This window comes from Paroedura picta, chromosome 16 (genome assembly GCF_049243985.1).
Source record: "Paroedura picta isolate Pp20150507F chromosome 16, Ppicta_v3.0, whole genome shotgun sequence".
In the NCBI taxonomy this organism is placed as follows: domain Eukaryota; kingdom Metazoa; phylum Chordata; class Lepidosauria; order Squamata; family Gekkonidae; genus Paroedura; species Paroedura picta.
In genome coordinates this window covers 22,338,429-22,357,271 of record NC_135384.1, presented here as the reverse complement: position 1 = coordinate 22,357,271, position 18,843 = coordinate 22,338,429, and the positions used below count along the sequence as shown (strand labels likewise).

Genomic DNA, 18,843 nt, shown 5'->3' with positions numbered 1-18,843 from the left:
CTTCAAAATAATTCGGAGGTGCCTGACAGGCCTTAAGACAGGGGTCTCTGAGCATCTTTGGCCTTTAGGAATTTTGAGAAGATGCAGCGAGTGCCACCTCCTCACAATTGGGAGGCAGCGCCCAAGAGTTATCACACTTTGCAGAACTGCAGAAGGGGAATAAAAAGAAATTCTAGAAATCCCCCTCTTTGGGTAGGGGAAAGGAGGGAGAGCCAAAAGAAAGTAATCCTGAAAGGGGCTTGGAAGCACAAGCCTGGATGTTTACTCATCCCCTGGGGCAGCTGCTCCTATTGGGAATGTTCAGCCTGGAGAAAAGGAGGTTGAGAGGGGACATGATAGCCCTCTTTAAGTATTTGAAAGGTTGTCACTTGGAGGAGGGCAGGATGCTGTTCCCATTGGCTGCAAAGGAAAGGATACGCAGTAATGGATTTAAACTACAAGTACAACAATATAGGCTAGATATCCGGAAAAAAATTTTCACAGTCAGAGTAGTTCAGCAGTGGAATAGGTTGCCTAAGGAGGTGGTGAGCTCCCCCTCACTGGCAGTCTTCAAGCAAAGGTTGGATACACACTTTTCTTGGATGCTTTAGGATGCTTTGGGCTGATCCTGCATTGAGCAGGGGGTTGGACTAGATGGCCTGTATGGCCCCTTCCAACTCTATGATTCTATTGCATCTCTGAAAACCCGTCTTTTGAATGAAGGCAGCCAGTAACAAGCCCTGTCTTATAGACCCCACTCTCTGAAAAGCTGGGGGGGGGGTGACCCCCTGGTGCTCTGCTGAGGAATTTTGCTTTAAGCAGCTTCAGCACGCATGGTGTGGGGCCTCACCAGAGTTCTATGAATTCCATGCAAGCAGGGAACTGTATATTAACGGAAGGGTTACAAGAGGATGCCTTACATTTCCATCCAAATTGAAACCCTGTCGACCCCAGTTACAATGAACACACACAAAATCAGCGCGCAATGGACACTTGATTTTTCTCTGCACTCTGAAGCTTTATATGTGCTGAGAAATTATTATACAATACATGAACACATGATTTGTAAACCCCATCTTTATCCAGGTATTGGTTCCTGGCTTCATTGGTAAATTGAACATACATTGGGTCTTTCATACAAACATGTATGTGCAAACATGGAATATGCATAGACATTCACTATAAAATGGACAGGGCTATTGTGTGAGCACTTCCAGCCTCCCCCCTCCACTTCTTTTATTCCTTTTTTGTCCAGTTGATATTAATTTGGGCAAGAAAACCACCACCCAACTATATCCGATCATCTGTGCTTGCCCGTAATGGCTCGGATCCAGCAATGTGAAAGCAGAAAAACAGACTGAGCAGTTCTACTTGGGCGACATCTAGCCGTTTACTCCTCACATGTATTACGATGCCTTGTAGCTCGAGAATCAAATAAACATTATTTTTTAAAAATCCCCATTCTTTTCAGTCTGGCCGTTGTTGATGTGAAGACGCAGCTCGACAATACATCTCAGGAGTGGGTCAGTCCTGCAACATCGTCACTGTGCCAAAAGGACACTCACCTTGCTCCTCCCAGGGCTGCCACAACTGCAGCGGGATATGCCAAGGGCAGGCTAAAATAAAATTCTATTTCTTTTCTCCAACCCCCACCAAAGTAAAGTCATCTACTGAATGTGCTATCCTACTCACAGAAAACAGGGATGTTGTTCAGCATAACCACACAGAACTAACGAAGAGAGTAAGACAGATGACTCTTACTCAAAAATCATGGAAATAGGGGAGGGGAGAAAAATCACCTAGTACGGGGATCGCCAACACAGTGCCCGTGGGCGCCATGAAGTCTGCCTGCACCTATTATGGTGCCTCTCAAGTGTTTTTAGGATGTGGGTGGGGCCAAGGGTGGGTTTTGCCCATCAGATTAACTGCTGGAGATTTGATTGGTTGCACCGATTTTTTAAAAAACGTTTCCTTGAGAGCAGCTGCCAACAAAAGGATCAATACTCTGTTCCTGAAGTTAAGCTGTGGCAGCCATTTTGTGCCTGGATCTATCTCCAGTGGCAGCCATTTTGTAGCACCCGCCATGCCATGCCAGAATTCCAAGTGTGTGCATAGGCTCAAAAAGGTTGGGGATCTCTGACTTAGCACATCAGCTCTTGACCCATCCAGAAAAGTTACCTGACGAGGGAAGAAGTTCTATATTCTTCCCACTGCTTCTTTCAAAGACAGAAAGGCCTTCCTTTAAGCTCCTGCTTAGCCATACCCGCTGGAGGGAAGAAGATGGTTGTGGAAGCATTTCTTAACAAGACCCCTTTTTTCTTTAATGTTTACAAGGAGTTAGATACAACTCAATTCTTCGTTGTTGTTTCATAATAGCACCACTCCATTACATAAAGCGCAGATGATTAGGTTCCCTTCCTGGTCCTCAGGGCAAGGCTGCTTTTGCTTCCTCCGGCGTGATTTCCTGAGAGTAAAGTTCCGTGAAGAGGGCTGGGAGCCAGTACTGGGGTTCGGTTGGGGCCTGCGTGTCAAGCCAAGCCATCCCTTCTTTCAACAAGTGGTCCTGTTAAACACACACACACACATTTTTGGAGGCAGTTCTCCAGACCAGCATAACATTTATTTTCTAACACAGTTGGGGAGAGGTCTGTCCCAATACCTATTAGAAACCTAAAAGTTGCGTTGCAAAAAAAAAATTGTTTAGTTTAAAATCCAAGTATTTGTTCCACTCAATATTTCTGGTAAGGCTTTGGAGGAGGATCGTGTCTCAGGGCTTAAGTGCCACTCACCACTTAACGGCCACTCAGGGTGGCTGTCCCGCCCCTGAGTGCCTCCTCCTCCAACCAGCTGGCCTGTCTGTCCAGTGGCCCACCAATTGCTTTCTATCCTCTACCCCTGACCACCCCCTCCTCCTTCCACTTCCCTCTGAGGCTCGGAGGCTGCAGATCCTTGCTGTGTGAGAGCTCCCCCTGCCGGTGAGTTCCCTAACAGCTGCCTGCAGCCTTTCCAGGTCCTGGGGGGAGGCCATCTGCAGAGTTCTTCCACCCCACCACCCTAATCTAGCTCCCGTTGTATCCCTGAATGCAATGGGCTTGGCCCCTAGTTTATTATAATTATGTGCACGTAATAAAAGTTTAAAATCTCAGTTGTATATAAAATCTCAGTGGCATATACTGTGCTGTGCAGCAAGTACAGAATCAACACCTGGACCCAAAACCAAATGTGTTTCAGCCCCTAAGGGGTCTTCCTCAATGGTCAAAGCAGTTTAAAAGCACTTGTGCATTTAACTCATGTGTTAAGCAGAAGAAGAGCTCGTTTCCAGCTTTTTGTTGACAAGGAAAAGAACAGAGTGTTTGAAACTAGATAGGTTCCATATTGAAGAATCTATGCCAGGGTAAGGTTGCCAGCTAGCTCTGGATCGGGGTTGGAGCTTGAGTGTGTGTGTGTGTGGGGGGGGGATGACCTTCAACGGGATATAATGCCAGAGTCCTCCTTCCAGAACAGCCGTTTTCTCCAAGTGAACTTCTCTCTGTCACCTGGAGATCAGCTGTAATCCCAAGAGGTGCTGGAAAGTGCTATCTTACGGCAACCCTGCATGGGTCTCAAGGCACGAGATATTCAGAGGGTGGTTGCCCCTGGCTGCCTGGCATTCCTAGGGGATCTCCCCTCCAAATAGTAGCCATGGTCAACCCCTGCTTAGTTGACAAGGCCGAGTCTACCCAGGTCAGTATGGAGTAGACAGATGGGCAGTTCAATTCAGGATCTGTTCGCTGGGGGGTCCATTCACTACTATGCCAGGAGGGAGGTCAGCCAGGTGTTGGGGCTTAATGTTTTACTGGCCTCAACCGTAGGCCTGGCGGAAGAGCTCCGTTGTACAGGCCCTTTCACAGCTCAGATTCTGCATGCCGCAGGCTTCCTCGCACTTTGCGTTTCCTTTCCAGGGACCAAACAGTTCACCTACCAGCACCTGCTTGGCACGCTGCGCTTCCCATTTCAAACGAGACTGGATTTCACTGATGGTCACGAATCCCTTTTTCTGGAATGGAGAACAAAGCAAGCAGGTTTAGAATCACAGAACCAGAGAGTTGGGACCCCTGACCTCGGGAAAGAAATGCAAGGGGGTCACATCACTATGTTCAACATTTCACCACCTTGTTGGAATTACTGGGCTGCTGTTGCAGGTAAATGAAACACAAAGAAATTATGTCCTGTATGCTAGCGATCCCCAACCTGTGGGCCGTGGACCACATGTGGTCCGTCGACTAATTGGAGGTGGGCCGCAAAGGACGCCTTCTCTCCCCCCCCCCCCCGGCCCTTGACAACACACTTTGGGTGTCATTGTCTCCCATCACTCCCAGATGGGACTATCTCGTTGCAGAGAAACAAGCTCGGGGTTCCCATTGATTTGTCATTGTCACGAGTTAAAATTTCCATGAAAATAAAATGTTCCTTATGTTCATTGTTGTGGCGTGTCTGTATCTTATTTTGAAGGGATGTTTAAACATTACCATAGTGATCAGAGAGCGTTAGGGCAGTGGTTGAGAGTAGAGGAGTAAACTACCCCCCCCTACTGGGCCTCAGTAAAATTGTCAAGCGTTGAGTGGTCCCCGGTGATAAAAAGGTTGGGGACCACTGCGGATGCCATGTGGCAGGAGATATGCCTGGTGGCCAGCAGCCCTCAGACTGGTTTTGACAAGGTTTAAGGGTCTCAGCTCTTCTCCTGCAGGACCCTGGGAAATGTAGTTCTGGGGAAATGCAGAGATCCCTCTCCTGAGGATTCCCCAGCTACCTTCACAGACTTACAGATCCGCAACAGGAAAACAGACATCTGTTCAAATTTTAACGGGTAACATTTTAAAGTGCATTATGCAGATGTACCCCTTGTCAAGACACAGCTTGACAAGAATGACTTACAGCTTTCGGAATTTTGAGAAAAGGCTCATGAGCCCCACCACAAAATGGCTGCCATAGGGAGGAGCAACCCAAAAAAATTGGAAAGTTCTCCTATAACAAGATCAGCTACGTTCCAAACCCAAAAGCAACGTCTCCTGCTCCGGTGTTGTGGAGGAAACCCAGGGTTTAGCTCTGTGCTTGCGGAAAGATTTTGGGGAGCAGGAGGACGTGGGCACCATGTTGGGGGTCCCTGACTTCAGAGAGCCAGGCCAGTTTTGATCTGGTTGGTCATCTCCAGACCCAGGTACCTCAGCAAGCTGTATCACAACAGTGTGATCCATGTTCAGTTCGGCAGGCACAGATTGGATCAAGTAGGTCCCACCAACTGGAAGGATCCCAAAGCCGTTTCCGAGAACTTTCAGCTTCTTAATCGCTCGGATGAGGTCATCCCTGGGGGAAGAGGAAGAGTCAGGCTAGGTTGACCGGTAAGTAATGCCATTCTCCATTATGCCCCAAGCTGTGTTTATGCTCTGATTCTATGCCCTATTCCTTAAAATGTTTTAAAGAAATGGTTTCAGTCCTGTGAACAGCAGGCAGCTGCTTTACCCCGAGACCCCCAGGAGGCTGATGAGGCTGGCTGGGAGAACTTCATGGGCAGAATGCAGAGAGGAGGGAATCGAGAGGAGGGAACCCGTCCTCCGACTTGCATTGTAAGTTTGCTCTGCTGCAGTGAAGGGGAAGCGGCTTGCTCCAACTCCTCCCCCTCGTGACATTTTGTCTAACTCCCGCCCCCAACAGCTTTTCAGAGCTTGGAGTGAGGGAGAACAGTGCTTGGTGTAGTGGTTAGGAGTGCGGATTTCTAATGTGGCGAGCCGGACTTGATTCCATGCTCCCCCACATGCAGCCAGCTGGGTGACCTTGGGCTCGCCACAGCCCTGATAGGAGCTGTGCCAAAATGTATACGAATGGAGCATGCTCCCTGTTGCTCCCCTACAGGCCTGGTTTTGCCAACCGGGCTAACCGGCTCGTATCCTGCCGCTCTGTCCAGCTGAGTCCGAAGCCCGTCTCTGGCCCAAGGAGCCTTCCTCTGACGGAAGAGCCTCCACTGTAGGAAGACTGCTCAGACTCCAGGGAGGCTTGGAACTAGACTGAACAAATGGTCGAGTTCAAGCCGGGCCGCTTAAAGGGAGGGTTTCATTTGCTCTGCCCTCTGCCTACACAGTCCCGGCACGCAGAGGTGAAAAGGCAATGCTTACTGGCTGACGTCTTGAGCGAACTTTCCTCTGCCTTTCAGCACTTGCTGATGGAGCTCCTCCAGAGTTATCAATCCTAGTGGGAATGAAGAAGCAGCAAGCAGGTTAGCGTCCAGCGGCCTCTGCTGGGCTCGGTTATGTGCATCTGCTGCACTGTTGCAGAAGGACAGGGGGCAGAGTGGGAAGGGTTCTAAAACTCATAGGAGGGGGGGGGGGGAGAAAGGACACCCTGCTGGGCTTATGGGGGAAAGGCTTTCACGGGGCTTTCAAGGAAAGAGGTGAACAGAAGTGGTCTGCCATGGCCTGCCTCTGCACAGAACACTGTACTTCTTTGGTGGGCTCCCACCCACGTACTCACCAGGGATGACCCTGCTCAGCTTCTGAGATTTGGCATAATTGGGCCAGCCTGGCCATCCAGGAGAGGACTTATCACTCATAGCCGTTCCGTTAGCTTTCCTTTATCATTAGCTACTCTTAAAAGTTCCAAATGGAAAGGGCTGTTTGACAATTTAGGGTTCGGTGCGCTTTGGCCACTTCGGTGATGGCAGAAGCCTGAGGTGCCCAGTGCCGCCACACGTAGGGGAGGGGTGGCGCATCGCCGCCCCTCCCCTACGCGTGGCGGCACTGGCCGCCTCAGGCTTCCGTGATCGCCAAAGCGACCCAAGTGCTCTGAACACTATTTGACATCCAATAGGAAATAATAAAGAGCCTCTTGTGGCGCAGAGTGGTAAGGCAGCAGACATGCAGTCTGAAGCTCTGCCCATGAGGCTGGGAGTTTGATCCCAGCAGCCGGCTCAAGGTTGACTCAGCCTTCCATCCTTCCGAGGTCGGTAAAATGAGGACCCAGCTTGCTTGCTGGGGGGTAAACGGTAATGACTGGGGAAGGCACTGGCAAACCACCCCGTATTGAGTCTGCCATGAAAACGCTAGAGGGCGTCACCCCAAGGGTCAGACATGACCCGGTGCTTGCACAGGGGATACCTTTACCTTTAGGAAATAATAATCATGTTTCAAGTAGGGCCCTCTAGGGCAGCCAAAAAGCTTGCAAATGATCCACCCGCACAGTGGAAAACAGACCAGGAGGAGAGCCACAGCAAGAGAAACAGAAATACTGGGCATGTCCCTAAGCAGCCGGCAATCTCACCTCCGTTCCTGTGCTTCAGAGCGAGGCAGACTTCGATAATCTGGACACCCAGCTCATAGTAAAAATCACCAACACCCAACATTTCAGACCAGAACCCTTTGCCAGCTGCAGAAATAGAACACAAGGGAGGTGTGAACAGGATGGCACATGATCATACTCTGCGGGTATGAATTTACTGGTTGTCCCGGGCCCACGGGATGTGCGCCTGGCCTCGACCAGGGCCAGGGCCTTTTCAGTCCTGGCCCCAACCTGGTGGAACGAGCTCCCAGAAGAGCTAAGGGCCCTGCAGGATCTACCAGCTTTCCACAGGGCCTGTAAGACGGAGCTCTTCCGCCAGGCATATGGTTGAGGCCAGGGCAGCTCTCCCACTAATCCATCAGAGGATCCCCTCCAATATTGAGATCTCTAACACCGAGATCATGGTTAGATGTATTATATTGGTGCCACCCTCTTCTGAACATTATTCTCTCCACCAGGCTGAACTAAGATCAGAATTGTGACCACCGCCGCTATATGTTATGTGATATGTTATATGTAACTTTTAATTGGGGTTTTTATGGGGATTTTATTGTGTTTTAACTATTTATGTTGTAAACCGCCCTGAGACCTATTGGGAGAAGGGCGATCTAAAAATTAAATAATAATAATAATAATAATACACTTTCAGAGACTCAATTTCACAGCAGTAGGTTTTTTAAAAGGAAATAAGAGTTGTTTTTTATACCCCACTTTTCACTTCCCAAAGAAGTCTCAAAGCAGCATACAAGCCCCTTCCCTTTCTCTCCCCTGTGAGGCAGGTGGGGCTGAGAGAGCTCTGAGAGAATTGTGACTGACCCAAGGTTACCCATCATGCCTCATATGTCTCAAAGTGTCTTGCAATTGCCTTCCCTTCCTCTTTCTACAATAGACACCCTGTGAGATGTCTGAGAGAGCTCTGAGGGAACTGCGACTGGCCCAAGGTCACCCAGCACCCCTCATGTATCTCAAAGCAGCTTACAATCGCCTTCCATTCTTCTCCTCACCAGTGACACCCTGTGAGGTAGGTGGGGCTGAGAGAGCTCTGAGGGAACTGCGACTGGCCCAAGGTTACCCAGCTGGCTGCATGTGGAGAAGGAGTGGGGAATCAAACCCAATTCTCCATTCTTAACCACTACATCATGCTGGTTCTTCTCATGATTCAGATCCGTCTGTCTCAAGCTCAGAATCCAAGAGGAGGGATTCCAGCTGCTTAGGGAGCTCCCAACACACTGTACAAGCACTGGAGTCATTTCTGCTTTGCCCGTAACTTTCTCCCCAAAAGCTCAGTGTAAAAAAAGATTTTTAAAAAATTGGAAGTGATCAACCTTGATTAATGTTGTTCTGAAGGAGTGAAAAATGCAAAACGTTCTAAATATCATATATCTGTGTCTAATTTGCTGAGAGAGAGCCAGTTTGGTATAGTGGTTAAGAGTGCAGACTTCTAATCTGGCATACCAGGTTCGATTCTGCACTCCCCCACATGCAGCCAGCTGGGTGACCTTGGGCTCGCCATGGCACTGATAAAATTGTTCTGACCGGGCAGTGATATCAGCGCTCTCTCAGCCTCACCCACCCCACAGGGTGCTTGTTGTGGGGAGAGGAAAGGGAAGGCAACTGTAAGCCGCTTTGAGCCTCCTTCGGATAGGGAAAAGCGGCATATAAGAACCAACTCTTCTTCTTCTTCTTCTAATGCCTTCTGCATAGACCAGTGGTTCTCAACCTGGGGGACAGGACCCCTTTGAGGGTCAAAGGACCCTTTCACAGGGGTTGTGGCAGGGCAAGCAGCTTGACCCAGGGGGGTGCCATTCACACAACAGCCTTGCGGGGAGGATCGAGATAGAGCGGAAAAGCTCTGGAGCAGCGGAAACCAGTGAGATTGGCATCGTGGGACAAGAGGCAGAGCCAAATTGAGAAACCCCAGGAAAAAAAACAATTTATATACAATCACGAACAATGGATCTTCATGCCATTGGTCAGTTTTGGTTTAATTCCTGTGAAAGGACACTTGCATAATTTTATGCTTGGGGGTCACCACAACAGGAGGAACTGTATTAAAGGGTTGCGGCATTAGGGAGGTTGAGAAGCACTGGCGTAGACTAAATCTTTCCTGTGAGGCACAAACACGCAAGAAGTTTTTTTTTTTTTTAAACCAGAGTCTAGCTTCTTGGAGAGCAATTCTTCCCTGTGAGTTTCAACCTTCCAGCATTTCTTCATATCATTCTTGCTTCATACTTGTTTTCCTTCCTTGCTATCTTTGGCTCAATATATTTTGGTTCTTCCAAAAGCTCAGTGCGGTACATACAAGTCGCCCTTCCCTCCCATTAGCCTCACAACACCTTTGCAGGGTAGGTTAGGCCGAGAGTGGGCGATAGGTCAAGGGTCAACTAGTAAGTTTCATGGCAGAATGGAGATCTCCCTGCCCGATCTCCCTGTCCAAGGCCGATGCACTCCCCACAATACGCCAGAGTAAAGTCAGTTATTTGGGAAGCAAAGCACAGTTTCACCCTTAAGACCCCTGAAGCCAGTGCTTGGGAGACTTCCGGTGCTTAGGAGGGTACTGAAAATCCGCTGAGACTCATCCCCAGGCCACCCTGGGCCTCCCGCATTCCTTACAGGCAAGTGGATCCACACCGATCGTCGCACACATGTCCTGGAACTGCACTCTGAACTGAGGGTTTTTACGGATCTCTTGTTTGTGTTTGCTGGCGAACTCCTCGAGGTTAGTTTTGAACGTGTCCAGCTGCTTGGACATCTGCAAACAAGGACACAGAAGAGAAAGAAGGAACACTGAACAGGCTGAAAGACCGTTCAATCCCCTGACACAGCTAGAAGTTATCAGAGGCTTGTACTTCATACAGGTCATCAGTCGAAAGCTGTTCATTTGACCCATTTCGATCCTGTTTTGCAGTCAGACTGGTGCCCAAAGCATTTTACCGGTCCATCCCATTGATGTAAGTTATATAATGTTCAATGTAAACCGCCCAGAGCCGCAAAGAAATGGGCAGTATAGAAATCTTAATTAATTAATTAATTAATTAATTAATTATCAATCAATTGATTAATTAATTGATGTGTTTTACCCTGTCTTTCCTGCAAGGAGCTCGGGACCCAAATCGGACTCCCTCTGTCATTTTTATCCTCACAACAATCCCATGAGGTAGGCTAAGCAGGCCAAAGGTGACGTGCCCAAGGACATCTCTGTTTTGTGGCAGAGTAGGGATTTAAATCCAGGTCCTGGGGTGCCAGGTTAACCACAACCTCACACGGAATCTCCACGCTGATACACTACAGGGGTAGTCAAACTGCGGCCCTCCAGATGTCCACGAAACTTTTGAGTTGTCCAAGGGGATCCCTGCTCTCTTTGTCACCAGTGAAAAAGTTGGTTGGATCCAACTTAGTTTGTGCAGCCCAGATGGCTTCTCTCAGGGGAGACCCCACAAAAGTTAGTGGGAGATTATTTGAGGCAAGTTCTGAGCCAGAATGCAAAGACAGACATTCTGGGGTAGAACAGTTCGTCGGTATCTCAGCTCCCAAACTGCTGACAGCAGAGAGCTCAGTCAGAAAGCTCAGAGGGGAGATCCTGCTCTAGGGATGATTGGTAGCTATCCTAGCACATGCCCTTAATCTTCACCCGTGCAGAAGAAGGGGGAAATTGCATTCAAACCACCCAAAACAGAAAATGAAACAAGTTACAGAAGAATCCAAGCAATTAATTGAAAAGAAAGAACTAACGCGTTGAAAACCAGAAACTTATCTCACAATAACAGAAAAAAGCAAGTGTTTTTAATGACTATCAAAATGTAGGGTTGGGTATGAGCTTTCGTGAGTCACTGCTCACTTCTAGAGATAGCTGAAGAAGTGAGCTGAGCAGCGAGTCATGAACGTTTTTACCCATTCACAAATTTTGTTGGTCTTTAAGGTGCTCCTGGACTCTTGCTCTTTTCTACTGCTACAAACGCGGCTCCCCACCTTGATGTATCTCATTGCAATAAGCACAATACACACATTACAACCTCACCAAAACATCAAGTTGTTCAATAAACCTGCTTATTACAGATAAGAAGAAGAAGAAGATGATGATGATGATGAAGAAGAGTTGGTTCTTATATGCCGCTTTTCCCTACCCGAAGGAGGCTCAAAGCGGCTTACAGTCGCCTTCCCATTCCTCTCCCCACAACAGACATCCTGTGGGGTGGGTGAGGCTGAGAGAGCTCTGATATTCCTGCTCGGTCAGAACAGTTTTATCAGTGCCGTGGCAAGCCCAAGGTCACCCAGCTGGCTGCATGTGGGGGAGTGCAGAATCGAACCTGGCATGCCAGATTAGAAGTCCGCACTCCTAACCACTACACTAAACTGGCTCTCAAATAAAGCATCTAGACATAAAAGACAAAATGAAAATCAAACGCATTTTAACTTTTTCTTAAAAATTTACAATTCACAACCCATTGGCTATTTCCTTATATTCCACTATCCTCTGAGTGGATTCTTCTTCCACCTGCCTTTCATTCTCTGGCCTTAATCCCCACAATGTCCTGTGCCGGTGGGTTCCGCAGGTTACTTGAGCCCTGGGCCGTGGGTCTAGGTCTCAGGCAAGCAACAACACCCCATTTCAAAAAGTATTGGCCCACCTCACCTGGGCTAATTGGTCTTCGGCCAAAACTGTCCCCCGTTCCTTGTACTTGGCCTACAGAGGGGAAGACAAGAGAAAACTGCTGGGTTTTTTTTAAAACATTTAACTACACAATTTATTTATTTCTTATATTTCTATACTGCCCTTCCTTGAGGCCCAGGGTGGTTTCCATAAAACGAAGGGATAATACAGTGCAATTCATAACAAGTAATATAACATTTCCCATGACAACAATCACTTTCTGACCATGCTCCCATAGGAGGTCGGATTGGGCTCAGATCGTGGGGAGGGGTGCCTCAACCAAATGCCTGGTGGAAGAGCTCCCTTTTGCAGGCCTTGCAGAAATGTGGAAGTTCAGCCAGGGCCCTGATCACTTCCATCAGGTGGGGACCAGGACAGAGAAAGCTCTGGCCCTAGATGAGGCCCGACATGCTTCTTTGGGGCCAGGGGTCACTAGTCGATTGGAAGTGGCAGAGAGTAGAGCACTTTGGGGGTATAAGCAGAGAGGTACACTCTTGTGGCGCAGAGTGGTAAGGCAGCAGACATGTACTCTCAAAGCTCTGCCCACGAGGCTGGGAGTTCAATCCCAGCAGCCGGCTCAAGGTTGACTCAGCCTTCCATCCTTCCGAGGTCGGTAAACTGAGTACCCAGCTTGCTGGGGGGTAAATGGTAATGACTGGGGAAGGGAATGGCAAACCACCCCGTATTGAGTCTGCTATGAAAACGCTAGAGGGCGTCACCCCAGGGGTCAGACATGACCCGGTGCTTGCACAGGGGATACACCTTTACCTTTACCTTTACCTTTACACTGGACCCAGACCACGTGTGGCCTTGAGGGTGATTACCAAGACCTTGTTTGATCTGGAATTCAACTGGGACCCAGTGCAATTGTTAGAGAGCAGTGATATCAAGTACACGGTTTTCTTTTCTTCTCCCATAGGCGTTCCAAGGTCATCCCAGTGGACATCTCACAAAATCTATCTAGCAGGATCCCGGAAGCCTTTTCACTTGTGGCACAAAATCTGTGCTCCCCTCTCTTCTTCTGGACGTTCAGTGATCATGCTGCATGCTTCCTAAACACCTTTATTAGATCAGGCCTACAGCACTTCCCCTTCCAGACAGCTGTGCTTCCCTGATGTGTCCTGAGACATTGTGCAACAAAATTTCACAATTGGGTGCTTTGGGCTGGGGACTTTTTCCCCTCAGGTTTTGTTCTGGGATTATGTCATGTGGACACGTGATGATTTTATTGCACATTGTTTGAGGCACTTTGCAGAATAGGTACAGTGCATCGCAATACAGAATAAAGTATTACACAGGCAAGCTCTCTCGCCTTTTCGTCTTGCAAAGGCAGCACAATTTATGCGAGATACAAATCTTGAAGGGGAAAAAAGAATCATACTGTGTACAGATTGGGGAATGGTTTAAAATCCTTACTAAACATCAAATTGTGCGGGAGTTAGGTTAATGATATAGCTCCTAATGAAACAAATTTTACTTTACCTAGCAGTGTTGCATTTTGATTTTGTGTCTGACTTATTTACACTGTGTACCTCTCTTGTTGTTTGGCATAGCTCAGTGGCTGCAGATTTACAGAGAAATTGCTGGCAGAGAGTCAGAAAGCAAGATAGAGGTGAGAGATATAAGCAGTTCTGAGACTAGAATCTTCCTTCCCCGCCGCCATAAAAATCCGATGCTCTAAAGTAGCGCAATTTTAAGCTCTATTTTATGATCTGTTTTAAACTGCATTATGTCAAAAGACCATATTCTTTTGGTCTTTTATGTATTAACTTCATACAACTTGGTCGGAACGACTGTAATAAAGTTTGAACTGAACCTTCCCCTCCTCTTATTATTAGCAAAGTCCCAAGGAGATGGCTTTCTCCAAAGTAGGCCCTTTATCATGGCAACTGAAAATTTTTCCATTCATGTCTTTCAGCTCAATTGACCATTGCTACTGAACATGCGCCTTATACCCAGAGCTTGGGCCATCCACTGATGTGGATGGCCCAAGCTAACCAGATCTGGCCAGATCTCAGAAGCTAAGCAGGGTCAGTCCTGGCTAGTATTTGGATGGGAGACCCCCAAGGAACAAGACACCTCTGATATTTCCTGGTTGCTCTTATAGCTATGACTTGATAGTCATTTCCACCACCAACTGAGTACAGGGTAGAGGTCTTTGGGAGGCTGGGGATTAAACCTGGGACCTTCTGCATGCCAAGCAGATGTTCTACCACTCCCCTATGGCCTCTCCCCAACTAGGGGTCCACCCCTGTTCTTTATTTTTATTTGTTTCTCAATTTATTTCCGGCCACTCCTGACAAGCAGCTCATGGTGGGTTACAACATTGAATCCCAAGTACAATGAAACCCCAATAAAAGCCATTAAAACAATATACCACAATATATAAGACCTGGTGGTAAAAAATCAACCCTGTCCTTATTATTCTTTATTCTTATAACCTGCCCTTCTTAGATGTTCAGGGCAAGGAAAGACAAAAGGTAACCAAATAATATAAGAGGAAAACCCTTTTATAATTCAATTTGCTGCTGCATCGGCGGGTTAGAAATTGACAGAATGATATTGCGACCTTAATGGCATCCATTGTGTCTAACGACCTCTTGGGCGACTGATTACAGGATGAACAACTTTGGTTATAAGTCCTGTCGCAAACATATAGAGCAGTGATTCTCAGCCTGGGGGTCGGAATCCCTTTGGCAGTTGAACAACCCTTTCATAGGGGTTGCGGCAGGGCAGGGCAAGCAGCTTGGCGGGGGGGTGCCATTCACACAACAGCCTTGTGGGGTAGATCAAGATAGAACGTTCAGAGTGTTCATCTGTCTGGAGCAGCGGAAAAGAGCGAGATCGGCATGGTGGGACAAGAGGCAGAACTGAACTGAGAAACCCCAGAAAAAAACCCAATCTATATACAATCATGAACAATGGATCTTCAGGCCATTGGTCAGTTTCGGCTTAATTCCTGTGAAAGAACACTGGCATAATTTTATGGTTGGGGGTCACCCCAACAGGAGGAACTGTGTTCAAGGGTGGCAACATTAGGAAGGTTGAGAACCACTGATAGAGAGCTATATTTTAAAACCCGGCCCCATTCCCATTCAAGAGAACTGAACTGTGGCTGCGTGCAAAAGGACTCCCCTCCGAGCCGAGAATCGCCCCGGATCCAGCCTGCCAGTCAGGACAGACGGAAACGTCTGGACAGCTCGCAGCTCCAGACTGGGACATACCTGGAGATGGGGGGAGGGGGGGGCGCCCGGTATGTGGGCTTTGGGGCGGGGCTTCACCCAGGGGCCACCCTCCTTAGCGGTGGGCTGATCCGGGTCGCCGGGCGATGCATTGCAAGCGCAGGGGGTCTCCAGGGGCCGCCTGGAAGCTGGCACCCGTGCCCCGGCTTGCATGCCGGCCTCCTGCCCGGCCAGGGCTGGAGATTGGGGGGGCTCACCTCGGCCAGCTTCTTCTTGGCGATGGCTCCAGCCCCGACCCCGCGGCGGTGCATCATGGCAGGCGAGGAGGGCGCGGGGCCGCTGGCAGGGAGCCCGGGGGACGGAGGCGGCGGCGGCGGCCTCGCCCAGCCTCCCGCCCCGTGCTCGTCACAGGCCTGCGCCAGGCAGGAAGCGCGCCTGGCCCCGCCAAGCCATGCCCCGGGACTGCCGAGGCACCCCCGCGCCCAGCCCTGCGGAGCCGCGGAAGCGCGCGGGCATTGCGCGCAGGGGGCTGCCAGCTGGCGCGCCTCTTCCCGCCCGGTTCCCGGCTCTCTGCACGCTGCGGATTCGCTTCGTGGACGCGCAAAGGAGCGAGCGCCGTACCGCGTGAAGGACGGACAGGAGGGGCCCGTTCCGCACACGTTGGACCAGGGGTAGTCAAACTGCGGCCCTCCAGATGTCCATGGACTACAATTCCCATGAGCCCCTGCCAGCGAATGCTGGCAGGGGCTCATGGGAATTGTAGTCCATGGACATCTGGAGGGCCGCAGTTTGACTACCCCTGCGGTTGGACAATGCCCAGGCAAGTCCGGCTGCAGAAGCAGCGTCAAAGTGCATCATCCGGCGTGTGCGGAATATCTTCAGGTCGCCACGTTGACCGTTTATGCACTGGAGGTTTCATGCCAGGCTGCAGGCTGGAGTTTTAGTCCTGGCAGGTTGCTCCACATCTTCCTGCACCCACACCGGGGAGCATTTGGCCCAGTGCACCTCATCCACCCCTGATTTGTGCTCTTGCGCGGGAGCTGGGGCAGAGAAGTTCCCAGTGCATAAACGGTCGTTTTGAAAAGCAGCAACGAGGACATGATTTCCAGTGGGAGGGAAGTGAGAGTCGGGTCTGCACGGATCCTCTTGGCTCCTCCACTTAGTCCGACTGCAGGCGGTGGTAATGGCTGGGGACATCTGGTAACCTTATGGAAGAAGGAACTGGTGGCGGAGTGAGCGCAGGTTGTGTTCAAGGGTGTTTCTTTCGTCTGGAAGCGGATTTAATGCGCTGTAATGTCGCCCTCTAGTGGAGCGTTCCTGAAGCGAAATTCTCCCCCTCGGCCTCAAACGGGGGGGGGGGGGGTTCTAACAGCGTCGCCATGCAGTTCCAAGATTCTGCGTGAATGCCGTCAGATACATGCTCTTCTTTATGAAGACAGCACTCTCCACATTACAACGGAACAAATGTAGAGTCCGGTGGCACCTTTAAAATCAGCACAGTTTTTTCAAGGTATGAGCTTTCATGTGCATGCACACTTCTTTGTATCTGAGGAAGGGTGCGCGCGCACTAAAGTTAATACCTTGAATAACAGCCTGTAGATCTTAAAGGTGCCACCTTGTTCTGTGGCTTCAGACCAACATAGCTACCCACTGGAACCTGTTATAACAGGGCAAGAATCCCAATAGTGTTGCTTAGATGCCATGGCTCAGTGCAACTGTAGAATCACTTCCTTACCGACACTTTGGGAACGGAAAAGAGGCAGCATCTCTTCTCAAGGGCAAAAAACTACCCCATGCTCCTCCACCTCCTCAGTACAAGGGTGCTCTGGTGCCTCCAGAGATGGCTGTTGAGATGCACCAGTCTCTGCCTTGGGTAGTGAAACTCGGCCCTCCAGATGTCCATGGACTACAATTCCCATGAGCCCCTGCCAGTGGTTGCTGGCTGGGGCTCATGGGAATTGTAGTCCATGGACATCTGGAGGGCCGCAGTTTGACTACCAGACTGCTTGGTTTGGAATCTCTCTGTGTTTTGTGGTGCTCCCCAACATTTCTGTGACTAGCTCTGCCATGGACACCCGTTTTTGTAGCAGAACCCATGAGCCTTCCTCGGAAGTGCAAAGCTCACCCCAAAGCTCAGCTTGATTAAGGACAGCAGCGTAGGTATTTCCTAGGAGAATGAGTTGACAAGAGAGAGTATCTCTCGTTCTCTTATGAGTATCTCTCCTCTGAAAGAAGAGGACAGCCCTACTTCCAGCAGCAGAGGAGGGAAATAAATGAGTGACTGAGTAAATAAATAAATGTTTAGCCTGCCCTTCCAGGATCGCTCAGGGTGGCCTACCATTATCCCTGACCCGGAAACTCCAACTGGTGCAGAATCTGGCAGCCAGGATTCTTATGGGAACACTGTGGAGGGCCCATATTTGGCCCAAACTCCCAACAGCTACACTGGCTGCCAGTTGACTACCAGATCAGGCTTAAGGTTCTGGTAATTACTTTCAAACCCAGATGCGGCCTGGGACCTATCTGAGAAACCGCCTCTCCACCTATGCCCCCCCCAAAGAGCTTTACGCTCCTCCAACACCAATAAACTGGTGATCCCTGGCCCCAAGGAAGCTCGTCTATCAACAACCAGAGCCAGGGCTTTCTCAGTCTTGCCCCCCACCGGGTGGAACGAGCTCCCAGAGGACATCAGGGCTCTGCCGGAGCTAAAACAATTCCACGGGGCCCGTAAAAAGGAAATTTTCCACCAGGTGTTTGGCCAAGATGAGTGAACAAGCTGCTGCCACCAACCAGAAGCCCCAGAATCTGCACTAACTGAAAACCGGTCCACGGTGCAAACTGACCAAACTGTTGTTGTTATTGAATACTGTTACCCCGCACTGTTTTTGCTGCTGTTATTACTGTTGTTCTATTATACTGTTTGATACAAGTTCACATTAATTAATTTTTATATTGAATGTTCAGTGTACTTTACCACATATAATATAAACCACCCTGAGCCTAAAAGGAGGGCGGTATATAAACATAATATATAAATAAAACTAAAACCCAACCTGAAACTCTGAATTTGCTGGGCAAGGGGAACACTTATAAATATTAAATCACACCAGGGAAAGTTTGGCTGAGGGCCCTCCACTGGGGCATACTTCCCCTAGCACCACCCTCTGTCCCCAGTTTATTGGAGAAAAGGCTCCATCCATTTCAAGGCTGTACCCCTAATCCCTGTGTTGGCCAGGCAGTGGATCAGGAGTTTGTGATCAGTGGTGTCAAACGCTGCTGTCAGATCTAATCAGAAAAGCAGCGCTGACCCACCTAGATCCAGAACAACGGGTTTACATGTCTTGGTGTGTATATACAAAAACAAAGCAGCTTTTCACTTTGGAGGAGACCAAAAAAGAAGCAGACAGAAAGGTGTGAGTAAGTGAAAAGGTGATCATAGGGTTGGGAAATTCCTGAAGGAATGGGGGGTGGAGCCTGGGAAGAGGAGGGGTAGAACACTATGCAGTCCACCCTCCAAAACAAGGGGACCATCCAGAGAGAATGAGGTCAGGTATGATTCCGGGAATACAGCTAGGAGGCAAGCATGGGCCATGTAGCAATAAGCATATTGCCAGTGTGCAGGATGGGGTGTTATTTCCTGTTGCTCCAGAGAGTCGAACCAAAACAAATAGGATCATGTTAATTCAAAATAAATTTTTGCTTAACATCCGGAAGAAGTTCCTG

General features: G+C 49.2%; 1 protein-coding gene across 1 annotated transcript; it reads right to left on the bottom strand.

The window, feature by feature from the left end:
• Positions 1-972: 972 nt before the first annotated feature.
• Positions 973-15,707, bottom strand: SNF8 (SNF8 subunit of ESCRT-II). The gene is made up of 8 exons (XM_077314115.1): positions 15,378-15,707; positions 11,921-11,971; positions 9,901-10,039; positions 7,270-7,374; positions 6,129-6,201; positions 5,181-5,322; positions 3,941-4,015; positions 973-2,542 (listed from the first exon to the last, which is right to left on the bottom strand). The coding sequence occupies exons 1-8, from the start codon at positions 15,432-15,434 to the stop codon at positions 2,405-2,407; spliced, it is 780 nt and encodes a 259-aa protein (XP_077170230.1). The 5' UTR covers positions 15,435-15,707; the 3' UTR covers positions 973-2,404.
• Positions 15,708-18,843: the final 3,136 nt, after the last annotated feature.